Source organism: Lampetra fluviatilis, chromosome 29, assembly GCF_964198595.1.
Source record: "Lampetra fluviatilis chromosome 29, kcLamFluv1.1, whole genome shotgun sequence".
In the NCBI taxonomy this organism is placed as follows: domain Eukaryota; kingdom Metazoa; phylum Chordata; class Hyperoartia; order Petromyzontiformes; family Petromyzontidae; genus Lampetra; species Lampetra fluviatilis.
The window spans coordinates 6653081-6667953 of record NC_136303.1 but is presented as its reverse complement, the minus strand read 5'-3'; the positions used below and the strand labels follow the sequence as shown (position 1 = coordinate 6667953).

Genomic DNA, 14873 nt, shown 5'->3' with positions numbered 1-14873 from the left:
CATCAAAACAATTTTAATATTCAAGCATAGCACAGGGTAAACAAGGGTGCTAGCAGATGTGATACATTTCAGGAAGCTACGTACAAAATTAGAAAGTACGCCTACAAGAATAGTTACATATATAACGAGCTAGAACTTTTACGAAACATGACCCTTACACTCGCTGTTCTACCCCAGCGTCGCAGAAATCAACGGCAAATGAAGAGTCGCCCCGTGCCAGTCAAAAGCGTTTGGCTGTTCTGAGCGGCGCACGGGGATTTCAGTGATTGTGTGCAATTGGCTGCAAGGCCCACGCCAGTTGAGTCAGTATATCATGGTAAAGCTGCGACGTGAAAATAATTAAATTAACGTACAGCACTAATCTTTGGTGCCACAGAATGTATAGCACGGCCGTCCCGAGCAGCTGTCAGATTATTAAAGGACGGTTATCTTGAGGATTAACATTGTGCCAAGCGTGCGCATGTGCAGGACACGGCAGAACGCGTGAGTAAACGCAGGTACTGGTATTAAGAAGGGGATTATGAATCTGGACGCTCAGTGCGCTAGGTTGCAGCTATTTAAAGTCAGAGATGTCAAAGTCGCATATCTACAGCACGTAAAAATAGACACTTTAGTGAAATCTCAGCAGGTGTCTATGGCCACGACCGTTGCCCGTCTACGTCAATGCGTCGGTATTAATTAGGGCGACAGAATGGCTTGCGAGATCTGCAGAGAAGATGCGAGGTGGGCGCGCGCCTCTATTAGAATTTACGCTTCAAGGGTTTGCGACGAAGATCACACAAAGCTCCTCGACGCCATCACAACACGACGGTTCAGTCGTTATTGGCGGGCATGTAACGATGTGTAAATTCAATGACAAGAAATGATTCTTAGCCGAATCGTGCGCTTGAGAATTGGTTGCTTACAGCTATGGAGATTTTATGCAAAGCGTACGCTCATGTTCAATTTAGAGCGGGCAAAGCTGTGCAAGAGACGAGATGAAATTGACGCAATTCAAACGAGGCAACAAAAACAAGACAAAAACAAAAACAATTATTGAATCAAATTGCGACGCCCCCAATCGTGAAAGTGCACGAAATATCTGCGGAGGTCACTTGTGATGAGCCTTGTTATTAGTGTCCACGAAACCCCTCTGCAATGCGAGTGACACAGTCGTCGTCTTGGTGGAGTGATGTGCACCGTCTTACGAACAAACCAAGCCCACCTGAGTTCCGATTCCTGCTCACGTGACCAACAATCGGTAACAACCATCTGAACCGCTTTTGTGCCTCCCACAGATCGAGTTGGCCTCACACGACTCTACCCGGCTTGGTGTTCAAACAAGAGCACCGGGAGAGACAAACAGGGCCGAGCGTGGCTCTGACCACACCACGCACCACATGCCACTGCGCACCGCCCTTCATCGACGCTGACATCACTTGCTCCCCCACAACCTGAGTAGCCTATACAGGGGATCTTTGTTTTAAAACGCAACCGTGCGAACTGCTTTTCCACCGAGGTTTGCTTGTAAAGCGGCCTGGAGCCCGCGCTCATGGGAAACACTACGGTAATCAGGGGCTAAACCCCCCAAAGCAATGATTAATGCACTTATTATTAAAGCATTTCGCGAGACAAGACCCCTTTCTTCGGTGCTCTGCACGCTTCTCATGCATGGCCAAGCCCCCCCACCCCACCGAGTCGCAGTGCCGGAAAGCCGCACACAATGCCCGGCTTTTACGTGCAGCAATCTTCCCTGAGGTCGGCATAAACAAGGGGTGGAGGTGGGGACCAACATTCAAAAAGTGCTTGCTCTTCTGAGCTTCTCGCTGCTGGATGTTGCGTGTGGCACGCGCCCCGCCAACGTCAATGGAACTGCTATGGGTTTTCCTTGTCAGAACCTGTTGCTGTTCACGTGGAGTCACGATAACTCTTGTGAAGATGGTCCAATATGAGCGAAATTTAAGCATGCGGTCACGTTGCCATTTGGAACTATAGAAGACTGGCAGAATTGATCAAAGGGCAGCACAAAAGTTGGAGATGAACCAGCACGGAAAGGATTTGCCTCAGTGTTTGTGCGCTGCATACTGGAAAGTTACTTAATCCACGCATATGCTTGATACTTCATTCCTTGTGTGTAACAGACAAATCTTCAAAATCATTCAACAAACCATGACACACAGCCTAAGTAACATATGGCGCATTGGGATCTATGGATGAAATGGTCCTAACATACGTAAGAAGTATTATTATATACATAAAGCGCTACTTTATGCAGTGAGATACATCTTCTCTTAAATGCATTTTCTTGAGAAAATGTAAAAAATGTAAGTATCTTTCAAAAGGACTTTAACTGCTTTTCAATGCCTCCCACATTGAGGAAACGGCTGCTGCTGCTGCACGAATCTGCCAGGAAGCGTGTTTGGAGCCCACACGCGTACGAGACAAGAATCGATCAATCAATCTGTATTTTATGAGCCTATATCGCCCCCAATAAAGTAGGCATCAGCCAAATTACAACGGAACGGGAACGGCACAGGGGGAAGCATGTAGCGACAAGAAAAAAAAGAAACCCCTCACTCCCTCAGTGGCCAACGCCGACTGAGATATTCAGATACTCGGAGATAGATGGAGATACCCTGAGGCTCACAGACACTTACAGAGATAGACAGCAGCCATGGCGTGCGTGCCACCCATGGGCAGGAAGCCGGTCGAGCAACTGACCTTGCAGCATTATCCTCCCGGTTCAAATTTCCCACTCGCCTGTGTCGGGGGAAGGGGGGGGGGCCCACCGCACTCGTTACACGCGCCACTGGGCCGGCAGCAGCACAGCGCTGAAGAAGCCCCCCCCCCCGTCACTCTTTGTTGAATGGCTGCGATCGAAATAGGCGGCAGAGCGTGGTGAGGGAGGTTGGTAGAGCGAGTAGTGCGATGGCAGATGGAGCACATTCACAGCCCGTTGACAATCCACTGCTGGGTGAAGGACTCCCCATGGTCATGGGCCTGGTTTGTTTTAACCTTACTTCACCACACAGCTCAGTGCAGGATTGGCAAAGGGTGGCCCCGTCATAACCAAGCCAGTCACCGGATTCGAACCGAGAACCTCTACAACGAGCGGCAAGCACGTTATCGCTGGGCCACCTCCATGCCACAGAGACACACACGTTCTGTGTTGAGACACGGAAAATAATCCTTTTTGTATTTGCTTTAACCACAATTCTCCAAGGCAACGCAGAAAGAGTGTGCGTAAGGGTTTTGGCTTTTAATTACTTTTGCTATCCCGGAACGCGGTACGTCAACCAACGAGTCCTTACAAAATTAATAAAGCACCGTGACGTCGCAACGCATGGCAGTGCAGATCTGCGCGATTGAAAGCTGTGGTCCATAAACATTTCCTTGGAAGCTGCGTGTCTTCTCGATTCACCCCCCGCCCACATAACAACGCACCTCGGAATAAATGTAGCTGGGGCTGAACTATTCCTCTTGTGAAGCCCCACTCGAAGCAAACACTTGACGCCACAAGCCCTGCCCGGGCTCCCAAACAAATAGGCATGCGAGATCACGAAATACAACAACGTGCCCAACCTTCAATAACAACACGGACCTGCAAGGTGACACACAAACAACACGAAAAAATGGCAGCTGCACTCTCCTTCTTCATAAACAAGGATGCATCGATTCCACAACCCAATTATGAAGGTTATCGCCGCCCACCCCCTTCCCAAGTCATGCCGAGGAAATATTAAAACAGTGTGAAAATCGGTATTCTTAGTTAGTCATCTCGTCATTTGTGTTGATCTGATCTGGCCGAGTGGCCCGGTGGCCAGAGTTCGTGGCTCGCAATAAGGTCACAGGTAAAAATCCTAAACGTGGGTCACATGAGCCACTCATCTCTCCAGGATGAGTACCACTTTGTGGGAAATCAACGGCGATTGCCATACGCATATTTTAATTTCTGCTGTAGGCACATGGAATCCCCAACGGTGCTGAAAAATGGAGAGGAGTGGAGTTTTACCCGCATTTAACATATTTGGAAGGAAGAACATTCTTGTGTAGTAAGCTATCAAATGAAACTTCCTGAAAAATGTTGATAGATTTTCTACCAAAGTCACCAATTTGAATACTATGAAGGCCTGACCTTGTTTAGATTCTGAGACGGGAGGTCAAAACTGCCATTGGAAGGCAATCGCTTTGCTTTTCATTAAAAAATTCAAATCTAGTGGTGGGGCACATTTTTTAATCAATGCGTACTACCTATTGTAACATGGATGAGAAACGTGGACATTACTGAATTTTTTTTATGAATAGTGAAAAGTGTGAACAGAAGCATCGAGGGAGGAGGCTGCTTGGAATTACATTGAGACAGGAAAAGGAACAAATGGATTAGAGAAATATAAAAACTCACAGAGCAGAATGACTATGCTTCACTACGTTGTATGAAGGTCAGCGTGTCCTAATTTCAACATATCCGAAAATTCAACAAACATACACACAACACGTCTTTAATTAACTTCTCCCGCACTTGCTTCAGTCTGACATTTGCCCGCCACTGATTTGCTTCTGATGAATTCCAGCACCTGAAGTCTGACCAAGGCCAATAATGGAGAATTAAACCTCCGTGAAATTTCCATTTATGGGTTTACACGATGGTATGTAGCGAAGGTGGAATTTAGTTTTTTTTTATATAAAGTATAACAGGAGTTTAAGTAAACAAACATTAAAAAAAACTAATAACAAGCACCGAAGGCATTGCAGCTGGCATTCTCAAAATAAAAAAAAACAAGAAATGTTTTGAACCCTTTTGTATTGATGCCAGGTCGTGCCCTGAACGATATCAAACACTCAACAAGAATAGATTTAAATAGACACGTGATCATTTACACACGTTGTATCTGGCGGCTACGATTATGTCATATATCTGCCAAAACAAGATAAAAAAAATCGTGCAAAAGTTTAATTCATTCCAACGGTGGGTTCTCATACCCACCGGTTTATGAAGGCTGCAATAGCGGTTACGTCACTGCGTGACAAACAGTATAATGATCACGACAGCTAACGTGATGCTCACACTTAGGCAAGTACCATATGATAAACGGTACACAAATAATCGTGTTTTTTTTGGAAAACGTAATATAACCTCACGCAATTGATAAAAAAATATCCACTGAGATTTTAAACAGTCTAAAGAAACAAAGTGACGAAGCTAATTCGTTAACACTTTTAACCATAATGCAGGTTTGCAAGTATTTGTGTGAACATAAGTAGTAGTCAATGCACTGCGCTCCAAAACAAGCAACCCGAGTTAAACTCCCAGCCACTGTTCACATCAATGGCGAGTTATACCTGAACTGGTCCTGTGCCTCCGATAGGTCTACTCAGCCTTAAATAAGGTGTGGTGTGTAACCATCAGCACTGGGGAGACCCAAGGCCTCAACAGGTGCTCGCTAACAGCAGCTACCCCAACAGTCAGTAATTCACCATATGAATAATTCATAATATAGGTTTTTGGGTTAGATCGCGTTATTTATAAATGTGTCGTAACCCTCCACCACCCGACACGGCCAATCAGCAAAAAAAAGTGTCACGTTATTATTTCCCTTCTACGTGACTTTACCGAATAAACCAAGAAGATGAATCCCTGCAGTAACGAAAGCTTTAAATCGATAAAAGACAAATAGTTCCCTACTTTGGCCCACCGGTGTGTTGAAGAGTGAATCCACAGCATTGTTTGGCCGTGTCGGGAGGTGGAGGGTTACAACACATTTATAAATAACGCCATCTAACCCAAAAAACCTTTATTATGAATAATATTGGTCGCGAAAGCCTACGTGTTAAACATGTGAATAATATTTGCCTTTGCCATGTCAGGGATAAAGTGTGCAACGATTACGGCAATTCACGTTTTATTTAAGGACATGGCGTACGTCGGAGACAAACGGTATCTAAAACCTCCTGTAAGTCGACTCCACCTTTCATGGGTAGTTTCTGTCGTGTGGGACCATTCGCAGTAGCAGCAGGGAGAAGGAGGCAGCCGTTTATGGTTTTGGCCACACCAAACCTCTCTGCGTGCCATGCCGACCTTAATAGGTGCTTGCTAACGGCACTCGCCTCTTGCAGTCCACGAGGCTAAACAAGGACCTTTGTCTTTCGATGTGCCAGGCAGCGTACGAATAGGCAAATCCCACTCCATCGCGCCCGAATGTGGGCAGAGCATATGAGGCGCCCCAGGCAACGCAACAAAGGAAGCGATCCCCTGCACAAAGAAGGCACGCTCAGACAGTGTGCCTTTAAAACTTTAAAATGCAGACACCAAATGCACACAGATGGCAGTAAGCCGTGGGTACCCAAGTCGATTACACTGATGGATTTAGACCACACCTTCTCAGCAAATCACAAGCTCATCGCGCCTCTGTCCATTCGAGAATAAATAAATGCTCAGTTCGGATTATTCGCTTTTGTTCTTTTTGCTTGTGCTACTTAATGTAAAATCCGACGAACAGCTTAGCTGTATGCTGTAAAAAGGCAACACTGTCTTGCCTTACAAAGTGACAGTTCAAGAAAATGAAGCCACTGGCCTCATGCACATCCCCCCAATTTCATTCGGACCAAAACATGGAATAATATTGTTTTTTACTACTTGTACGGTCTCTTTTCTATTATTCTACTGCTGGATGATGGCCTCGACACACTGCAGGTTGTAGGGGTTATTTGGACCATAATTCACCAAGCAGGTCATTGGACATTGAAGACAAGAAATATAGACATGGGATAAAAAAAAATAGTCATACTATACAATAAATGATGCCAACCAGCCTTCTACCGACTACAAAGTAGCCCCATGGTAGCCGATATTACAATGTTTACTGAAGGGTCGTCATTTCAAACACTGTACAGGCTTAATTCCTCCTTAGCCTCGAGATCTGACAAGACTCTGGTGCATTCCGTGTGATTTGGTCAATAGTTTTGTTGTTGTTGTCGTAGAGCTGGAACGGTATGTGCGTTAAGTAAATTAATCAACAAGAAGTCGTAATGTTTTCAACGTCAAAGCTGATGATGAAGATGATATTACCAAGAAGCCCTTCCCAACACCTCCACCCCGTTTGATGGTCCATGTGGGAACATAAGCCGTGACTCTTTTCCAATTACAGGATAACCATGATAACTCATTTGTCAAGCGGTAACTTGTTGAGTAATTAATTACTTGCATTAAAGTGCTTGGAAAGTCCAACTCTTGGAGGTCGGGTTAACCAGTTGATTAATCCACCGGTGTCAGCTCGGGGCTCGTAGGTCAACGGTGAAGTGTACAAGAACACTTCACTCCTCTTGGCACACGAAAAGAATTAGTTAAACATCATCTTGCAATAACTAGAGCGGAGTAGTAGAAAAAGTGAACTGAAACAACAGGTACAGACAGTACCTATAAACACTAAACTCTTTAGCCACTCAACACACACAAAGTAGTACGTGTACCAGCTTAAACAATTACACCTAATTGTTTTAATAAGCCGACAGCGCCACAAGGCGAGTGTGAATTACGCCACTTACGTTCTATGAAGCTCACAGAGGAAGCCAAAATAAAAAGAAAACATGAATCCCACACCCCAACCAAAAAACCGGACAAATCTTAAGAGAAAACGACATCCGTTAATTAGTGTGCAAGCGATTACTGCACCTTCAAACATAATTCAAGTGTTTTTGGTTAGATCGCATAAATATATGTATCGTTAAACCGGCCACCACCCAACACAGAAAATTACGGTAAGGTTTGTCACGTAAACAGAACGCGGCAATGCTTTACTTGAACAGCACGCCGGTGTGTTGGAGAGCAAAGCCACAACGCATTGGCAATCTGAGTACGACGTTTCGCCAGTAATTACAACCGGCATCATCAGGCGGCAGCCAGACTTGTGGAGAAATCCTCCCGTTTCGTTCGCAAAAGCCTTTACGTGTTAAACTGCACCTTCACAAAACATCCGGCTTACTCTGTGCTTCGTGAACGAGCGGGTGGCTAAAACAACAACGACCTCCACAAATGCACGTGTTGCTCTCGCCAGGGTCAAGGCTTGGCCATCATATACACCTATGGGGTTGGTAAAATGAGTCAACTCCCTGCTGATGCTGCCCTACGTGACAGGCGAATCGAGCGGTGTGATTCCTGCCACACACACACAGAGGAGACTGGGCCACAACCATAGCAACGTGGAATTTCCACACCGACGTGCAAACGTGAAATTCTACCGCAGTACGTGCACTGCTTTGTGCCGTATCATCATCACCAGCAAAGGTGATCAATCCACTGCTGGATGTAGTGTGTATTACAGTATTGTATACACAGTGTATTAGTGCTGTGCACAGGACGATTGTGTATCCAGCAATGCCGTAATGGAGAGCAGTATTGTAGGTACACACTGCACTGGCACTGTGATGATGTACATTCTTACCACTTAGTCAAGTATACAGTATTGTATACTAAATATGGTAATTATAACATTACCATAATAATGTTTGTATTGAGCTGTGTACAGAACAATGTGGCTAAACAGTACTACACAGTAACCCTAACTACAATGTCAACTACTACACAAGGAATATTATTCACACAGTAGACTGTAAAGTCGACTGACTCTACTGTGTATTGTATGCACACTTGTGTACCATGTATGGGCTAACACGTGGAGTGTAAAGTATATAATGTACAACATTAATGCCGTATCCTTCAAATCTACACAGTGCACTGCATTGCAGAGCATTGCACACGGTAAGCAGTTTCTGTGCTGCATTGTTTACAAAAGTATTAACTCTGTTTCAGACAAAATATAGGCCACTTTAGATAAGCTTATTGTGGACGAAACATAAACTGTAGGCGGTGTACACTATTGTAGGCGCAATACAAGCAAGCGTTATAAAATAACTAATCCGACTGTAAAGTATGCAATCTTTTCGCAACTTATAAAAGTAAAACATTACAAACCAAATTGTAAAGTACAAAACTATTGCAGTGGATGAACGTGCTGTGACCACTATATTGTGCTGCACGCAATAAATCGAACACAATACATCATTATACATCACTGTTTACAAAGCATAGACTCTATTGTGCATTTAACAGTGCATTGTTTCAAGGTGAAAACTCTATTGTGGCAAAATATAAACTATGAACAAATCATAAAGCCTAAGTGAGGGCGAATTCGTCAATCCCGCAGTCAGTCCAGCACTCACACAAGTTGTAGTAACACTACCACTACACAATGACTTTAAGAGTACTGTGCATTGCTTACAAAGTACAGAATGTATGCGTAGACAATGCATAGTAAACTCTGCTGTAGACAAAGTATTAACTCTAGCGCATGACACGTCTCTAGTGTGTTAGTGTACAGGTCAAGAGTAACGTGTAGCAAACACTAAGTGCCATTGTGCTGTGCGCCATCCACGTGTTTCGCTCAATCACAACACAAACAACAGCCACTTCGTGAACAATAACATCACCACCATCATCATCACCACCACCATCATCATCATCACCACCACCATCACCACCATCATCATCACCATCACCACTATCATCACCAACGGCAGCATCGCCACACATCGCATAGACTCTCGCATGCACGTTGTCTGGCTCGATCACAAACTACACTGGCCACATTTTAATTGCATTACCACCATCGTCATCAATCACCGTAATAACCACCACCATCATCGCCCGCCGGCAAGCATCACCATCACACATCAACACAAAAGGAGTGCCCACCCCCCAATCGTTCTCTCACCCACGCGTCTCGCTCGACCACAACACAAAAGCCACCGACAACTTCAGCTCCACCACCACCACCGCAACCACCACCACCATCACAACCACCACCACCATCAAACCACGCGCCACTGACCGCTCGCCAGGGGCCTCCAGCACTGTTACTTCGGGGATGGCCGTCATCATTCCCCCGTGACAAGTCGAGCCGAGGGTGGCCGAGGTCACTGCGGGTGACCCTGGTACCGGGTGACCTGGGTCCGTGAGATCCGATCCGGGAGAGCTGGTCCCAGAGAGCTGGTCCCAGAGATCCGATCCGAGAGAGCTGGTCCCAGGGAGCTGGTCCCAGAGACCTGGTCCCAGCAGCTGAGAGTCTGGACTTTGGGGGCGTGTGGTCCTGTGACTAGGAACGAGCGACACTCCTGTGCCCTAAGACCACCAGATACTGGACCTAGCCTGCGAGCCGGAGACCAAGAATCCGTGACCTGGAACCCCGTTAGCCGGACAACTGGGACCCGTTAGATGCGGTTTGAACCCCGTTACTTCGCACGAGGATTCGTTAATCGAGATTTGGACCACGCTAACCTGACCCTATGACCCGGTACGCGGGGACGAGGATCCCCTTACCCAGAGAACTGGAATCCGTTAAGCGGATTTGGACCCCCGTTACCTAACCCGGGACGTAGTAACCCCGTTAACCTGAGGACCCGCTTCACCGGCGGTCTGGAAACCGGGATAGGGGGAACGAAACCCTCGGGAAGCTGCGATCAGGAACTCGTTAAGCTGGGGGGGACCTGGGGGGGACCTGGGGGGTGGTGGTGGAGGAGGGGGGGGTCCTGGGGAACAGAGCGACCGGGAGCCACCGACCGCCACCACCGCCGCCGCCGCTGCTGCTGCTTGGAGCCCGGCGCGGTGATCACAGCTGATCGCCCCACAATGCAGCGCGGCGACACCAGGGGCAGTAGCGAGTCCACTCGACGCGATCCGATTAACGCGATTATGGAATTAGAAGTTGGATCGATTCGCGAATCGATTCCTTTTTTGTAATTTTTTTGGGGGAAGGTGAAATTACATCTTGATTTAAAGCTTTCGTGGCTGCAGGAATTCACACTCTTGGGTCTTTCGGTTAAGTCACGTTAATAAAATAATAATAGATAACGCGATTGAAACGTCGTGATCTATTTACATGACTTTACCGAAAGACCCAAGACTAGAAGGTTACATTAATTTAAAAAAATGCCAAACCAAAAACAAATCGTCAATAACACTTGCATCGAAAGTAAAAAGCACATGAATAAGGGTCATTGCCCGAAAAGTCGCCCGATTATATACATATTTTTTTCCTTTCAAAGCAGTGTTTATTGACTAAAATTGTACAGCAGTGGCTGGATTATTTGTATTAATACAAAAGTTATGTGTGGACCAATGACATACATCATACATTTATCATGATCTTATGATCTATCTAACAGAGAGGGTCCTTGCCAGACATATATCTGGCAGCTAGCATTTGCTTTAGACTCACCTTGCCGATGAGACACTGGATGTGGAAACCGGTGGAGCGTTTTACGTGTCTTAATTTTGGAGCTTTCGTGACTGCATGTGTGTTGACCCGACCATATTTTGTTGACCTAACTCTTCATTCTTCAACACGTGATTCAGATGGAACCATAATATAGCATACAGTAGCGACAAAATATAACGAATGAGTCACGGTAGAGACAATCATTAAACTAGTGTAGGAATTAAATGCAGGTGCAGCACAACAAATAATTATACACCCCTGGAAACAGCATTTATGGGGTGATGAAGAAACTGTTTTAGATGTCACACCTGAAGAGGTGAATAATAAAGGAAAGCTCGTGTATCAGATGGAATAACTACAGACGTAATTAATTCATCAGAACCGACTGTTGGAGCAATATTCGATATATATTTACACAAATTAAATACCACAATTGTGGAATGATAGACAATTTCATATTTCTGTTGGAGGAAAACCACTGGAAAATACCTCAAAGTGTGTATACAGTTATTGAAGGTGTGCTGAATTAATAGTGATGATTTAAATAGGCAGATGAAGGCATCCTGGAGTGCTGTTCAAAAACTTAAATCAATATTGGAAAAACAACACACCTATGTGTGTGTGTTTTAACCAGTGTATATTACTTGCTATGACATGGAACAGAAACATGGACAATTCGAAATAAAATAGAATCAAAGCTGAAACGTGTGCAAAAAAGCATGGGGATGTCATGCTTGGAATTACAATGAAAGACAGCGAAACACAATTTGGAGACATATAGTGACTGTTAAAAAAACGTGGACCAAGAATAGGTCCATGTTACATTGCTCGAAAGTGGCCGCCAAAGGTGGGAACATGCCCAGAGGACGTCCATTTCAGAGATGGAGTGATTAAATCAGCTTGGGTGCAGGAACTTGAGGGATTGTTGCCCCACAATACACACTCCGAGGTGTTTTCCAGTGGTGTCCCTCCAACTGATATATTGACTGGACATCTGTGACAAAGAGCTTCATAGTTCATAGACTTCCTCCAGTAACACATTCCTGCGGAGGGAGCTGGTAGGAACGTTGGGTTGCTCGGTCAATGGCCAGGGGCAACGGCGGCGTGGTGTATTCCGCAAATATGGCCGACTGTGAGGGCGGGCACAAGCCGGCGCGAGTAGGTTAAACGTTGAGTTTTATAAGGGCACCACGGGGTGACCAGCCCCTCCCCACCCAGCCCCACCCCTCCCTCCCACCCCCCACCCAGCCCCACCCTCCCCACCCAGCCCCTCCTCACCCTCCCCACCCAGCCTCTCTCCACCCAGCCCCACCCCTCCCATATTTGGATGTACGACGGACGGACGGACACAATAATCCCCTGTGGGTTGGTGGAACCAGGTGGTTCCTACCAATATAAACAAATCCTGTATACTGATTTTGACAATATCGTGAAGGATGGCGACGGCCTTTCTCCAGCAGTGGTTAGATCATGGCTCACGATGATGATTATGTAGCACAATAATCTACAGGAATCAAATACAGTAGTAAGACTGGCCCATCACACTGCTGTTGTTGTATACCTACTCTTGATAAGGATGATGCTCACATAATATATGAAGAGACATTTAAAGCGTTCCCCACGGTCGATACTTTGCGAGGAAAACTACAATGTTGCTTGCACTGTACATACACTTAAAAATCTGATTATATATACGCTGGTCAGCAGTGCACATTCAGAACATGGCATATGACTCAACAGGGATGCTTTAAATACATGGTGTGCAATTTGGGATAATGATCCTTGGCAAGTAAATATCGTAATAACAATTCCCAGCCCTGTTTCAGTCCACCGCTGTTGGGTTTATTTAGTTGTAACATATTTCACCACGATGGTTTGAGATGGTTTAAGGGAGAATCCAAGACCACTTCAGATATCACTTGCCACTGATGTTAACCAGGGCCCGGAATTGAACTCAGGTTCAGAGTTCATAGCGCAGTGTGCAAACCACATAGCAATCGCTCCACCTTCTTGGTACTACACTAATTTGTTTACAATACTTTCGTGAAATAACAATCCTGCAATACTGTTGTGTTAATGTTTTTGCGTGACACTATCGGTCATAGAATATAATTTCTAATTATCTATGAGCCGCAACACAACGATGAAATACACCATTTATCATAAGACGTAAATTATCACACTGTTGTGTGCTATTAGCATTCACTAACAATTATGTTAAATGCTGCTTATTGATGGCAATTATTGAACGTTCCGTGACGTCAGGAGACACGATTATCGTGTTTCATCACGTGGCTTGCATGTATAGATTTCATCTTGTGACCAAAAAGTGCAAGCAAGTGTATTTTTGGCACATTCGCACAAGTAGGCATGATGTCAGAGTGTTTCCAAAGAGTGATACCTATATCAGATAACAACCTTGAAAGAGAATTACACACGCACAAACAATGCGAGGCCTCACGCACGAAGTATGTTACGTTGGTCTTCACACCCTTGGGTAATTAATTGGCGTCTGATATGACTTTGCAAAGCTGGCTGGTTGGATAAAGCAGCTCAAGGGAAATTACCTTCAGTTGCTACCTAATGAAGTGTCATCTCTGGAACATTTTCACTGATGTTTATACAACTGTTCTAAGCTTCCTATGTGTAAGTAGTAGTTGTTGTTGTTTTGATTTACCCCCAGGATTTGATTGTCATCATGATGTTTACAGATGTATTCAAGAATAATTTGTTTTTACATGAAGGTGAATGTAGTAGCCATTTGAGTCAGGATTAACCCATTAAATATAACTTGCATGAATTAAAAACATATATTCTTAAACACGTGATTCAGTGCATGTGTCGTTGAGCTTAATAATCAATATTAATTGATGACTCCATGCATCGTTACACACCTCTCGTAACAAGTCACAACATTCATTTGGAACAAATAAAAAAACGTCACATTGTTAAAGTTTATTTTGTTACATGGATGATCCCGTTAATCCAATTTTCTGGCTATTTAACAAGGGAGATCCGTGATGCGTGAGCATGGAAACAACAACAAAACAAAGACATCAATATTGCAGAGAACGAGTACACAGGCTCCTTAAGGGATATTGCACAACTAACAAAGGAGGTATTTAACGATCCTAAAGGAAACACAAATCAAAAACAGTGCAAATATAATAATAATAATAATAATAAAAAGTTAAGTGGTGTAAGCTTAGTCTAACAGTGAGAATAGCCAATGCCGAGGTTAACATGATGTGGATATCTGTGTCAATCTTATTTTTGGCCGATTTGGGCAGTGTTAGTACTCTTCACAGTACGAAGGGCCATTGTTCTTAACATTAGCCCTTTAGAGTTTATTATTTAACCATGTTTCTGTTAAAAGGCAGTGTTAATTGTGAATGTGGTGAGGATCTAATAATGTACAATTGCAAATAATATCCATTCATACTTTACGTTTTTACCATGGAAGATGTGTAATGCACTTTTGCAAATTCAAAATGTATTTTTTTCAATTTCAATAAGTCAGCTGAGGGCGCATCAATGTGTTTTGCGGGGTTATTCATAGCGATGTCGGTCTTCGATCACTAAAAATAAATGCGTACGAAATAACAACAGCTCCTCCAGAAAAGG

The 14873-nt window shown here is 44.6% G+C and overlaps 1 protein-coding gene across 3 annotated transcripts in view; it reads right to left on the bottom strand.

The window, feature by feature from the left end:
- LOC144942979 (protein Aster-B-like) overlaps positions 1-10612 on the bottom strand; it is a 139732-nt gene extending 129120 nt beyond the window's left edge. For all 3 annotated transcript variants that reach the window (XM_078870063.1, XM_078870067.1, XM_078870066.1), the window contains exon 1: positions 9864-10612. In XM_078870063.1, the coding sequence (XP_078726189.1) occupies positions 9864-9913 (50 nt within the window). In that variant the 5' untranslated portion in view covers positions 9914-10612. The remainder of the gene's footprint in view (positions 1-9863) is intronic.
- Between the last annotated feature and the right edge of the window lie 4261 nt (positions 10613-14873).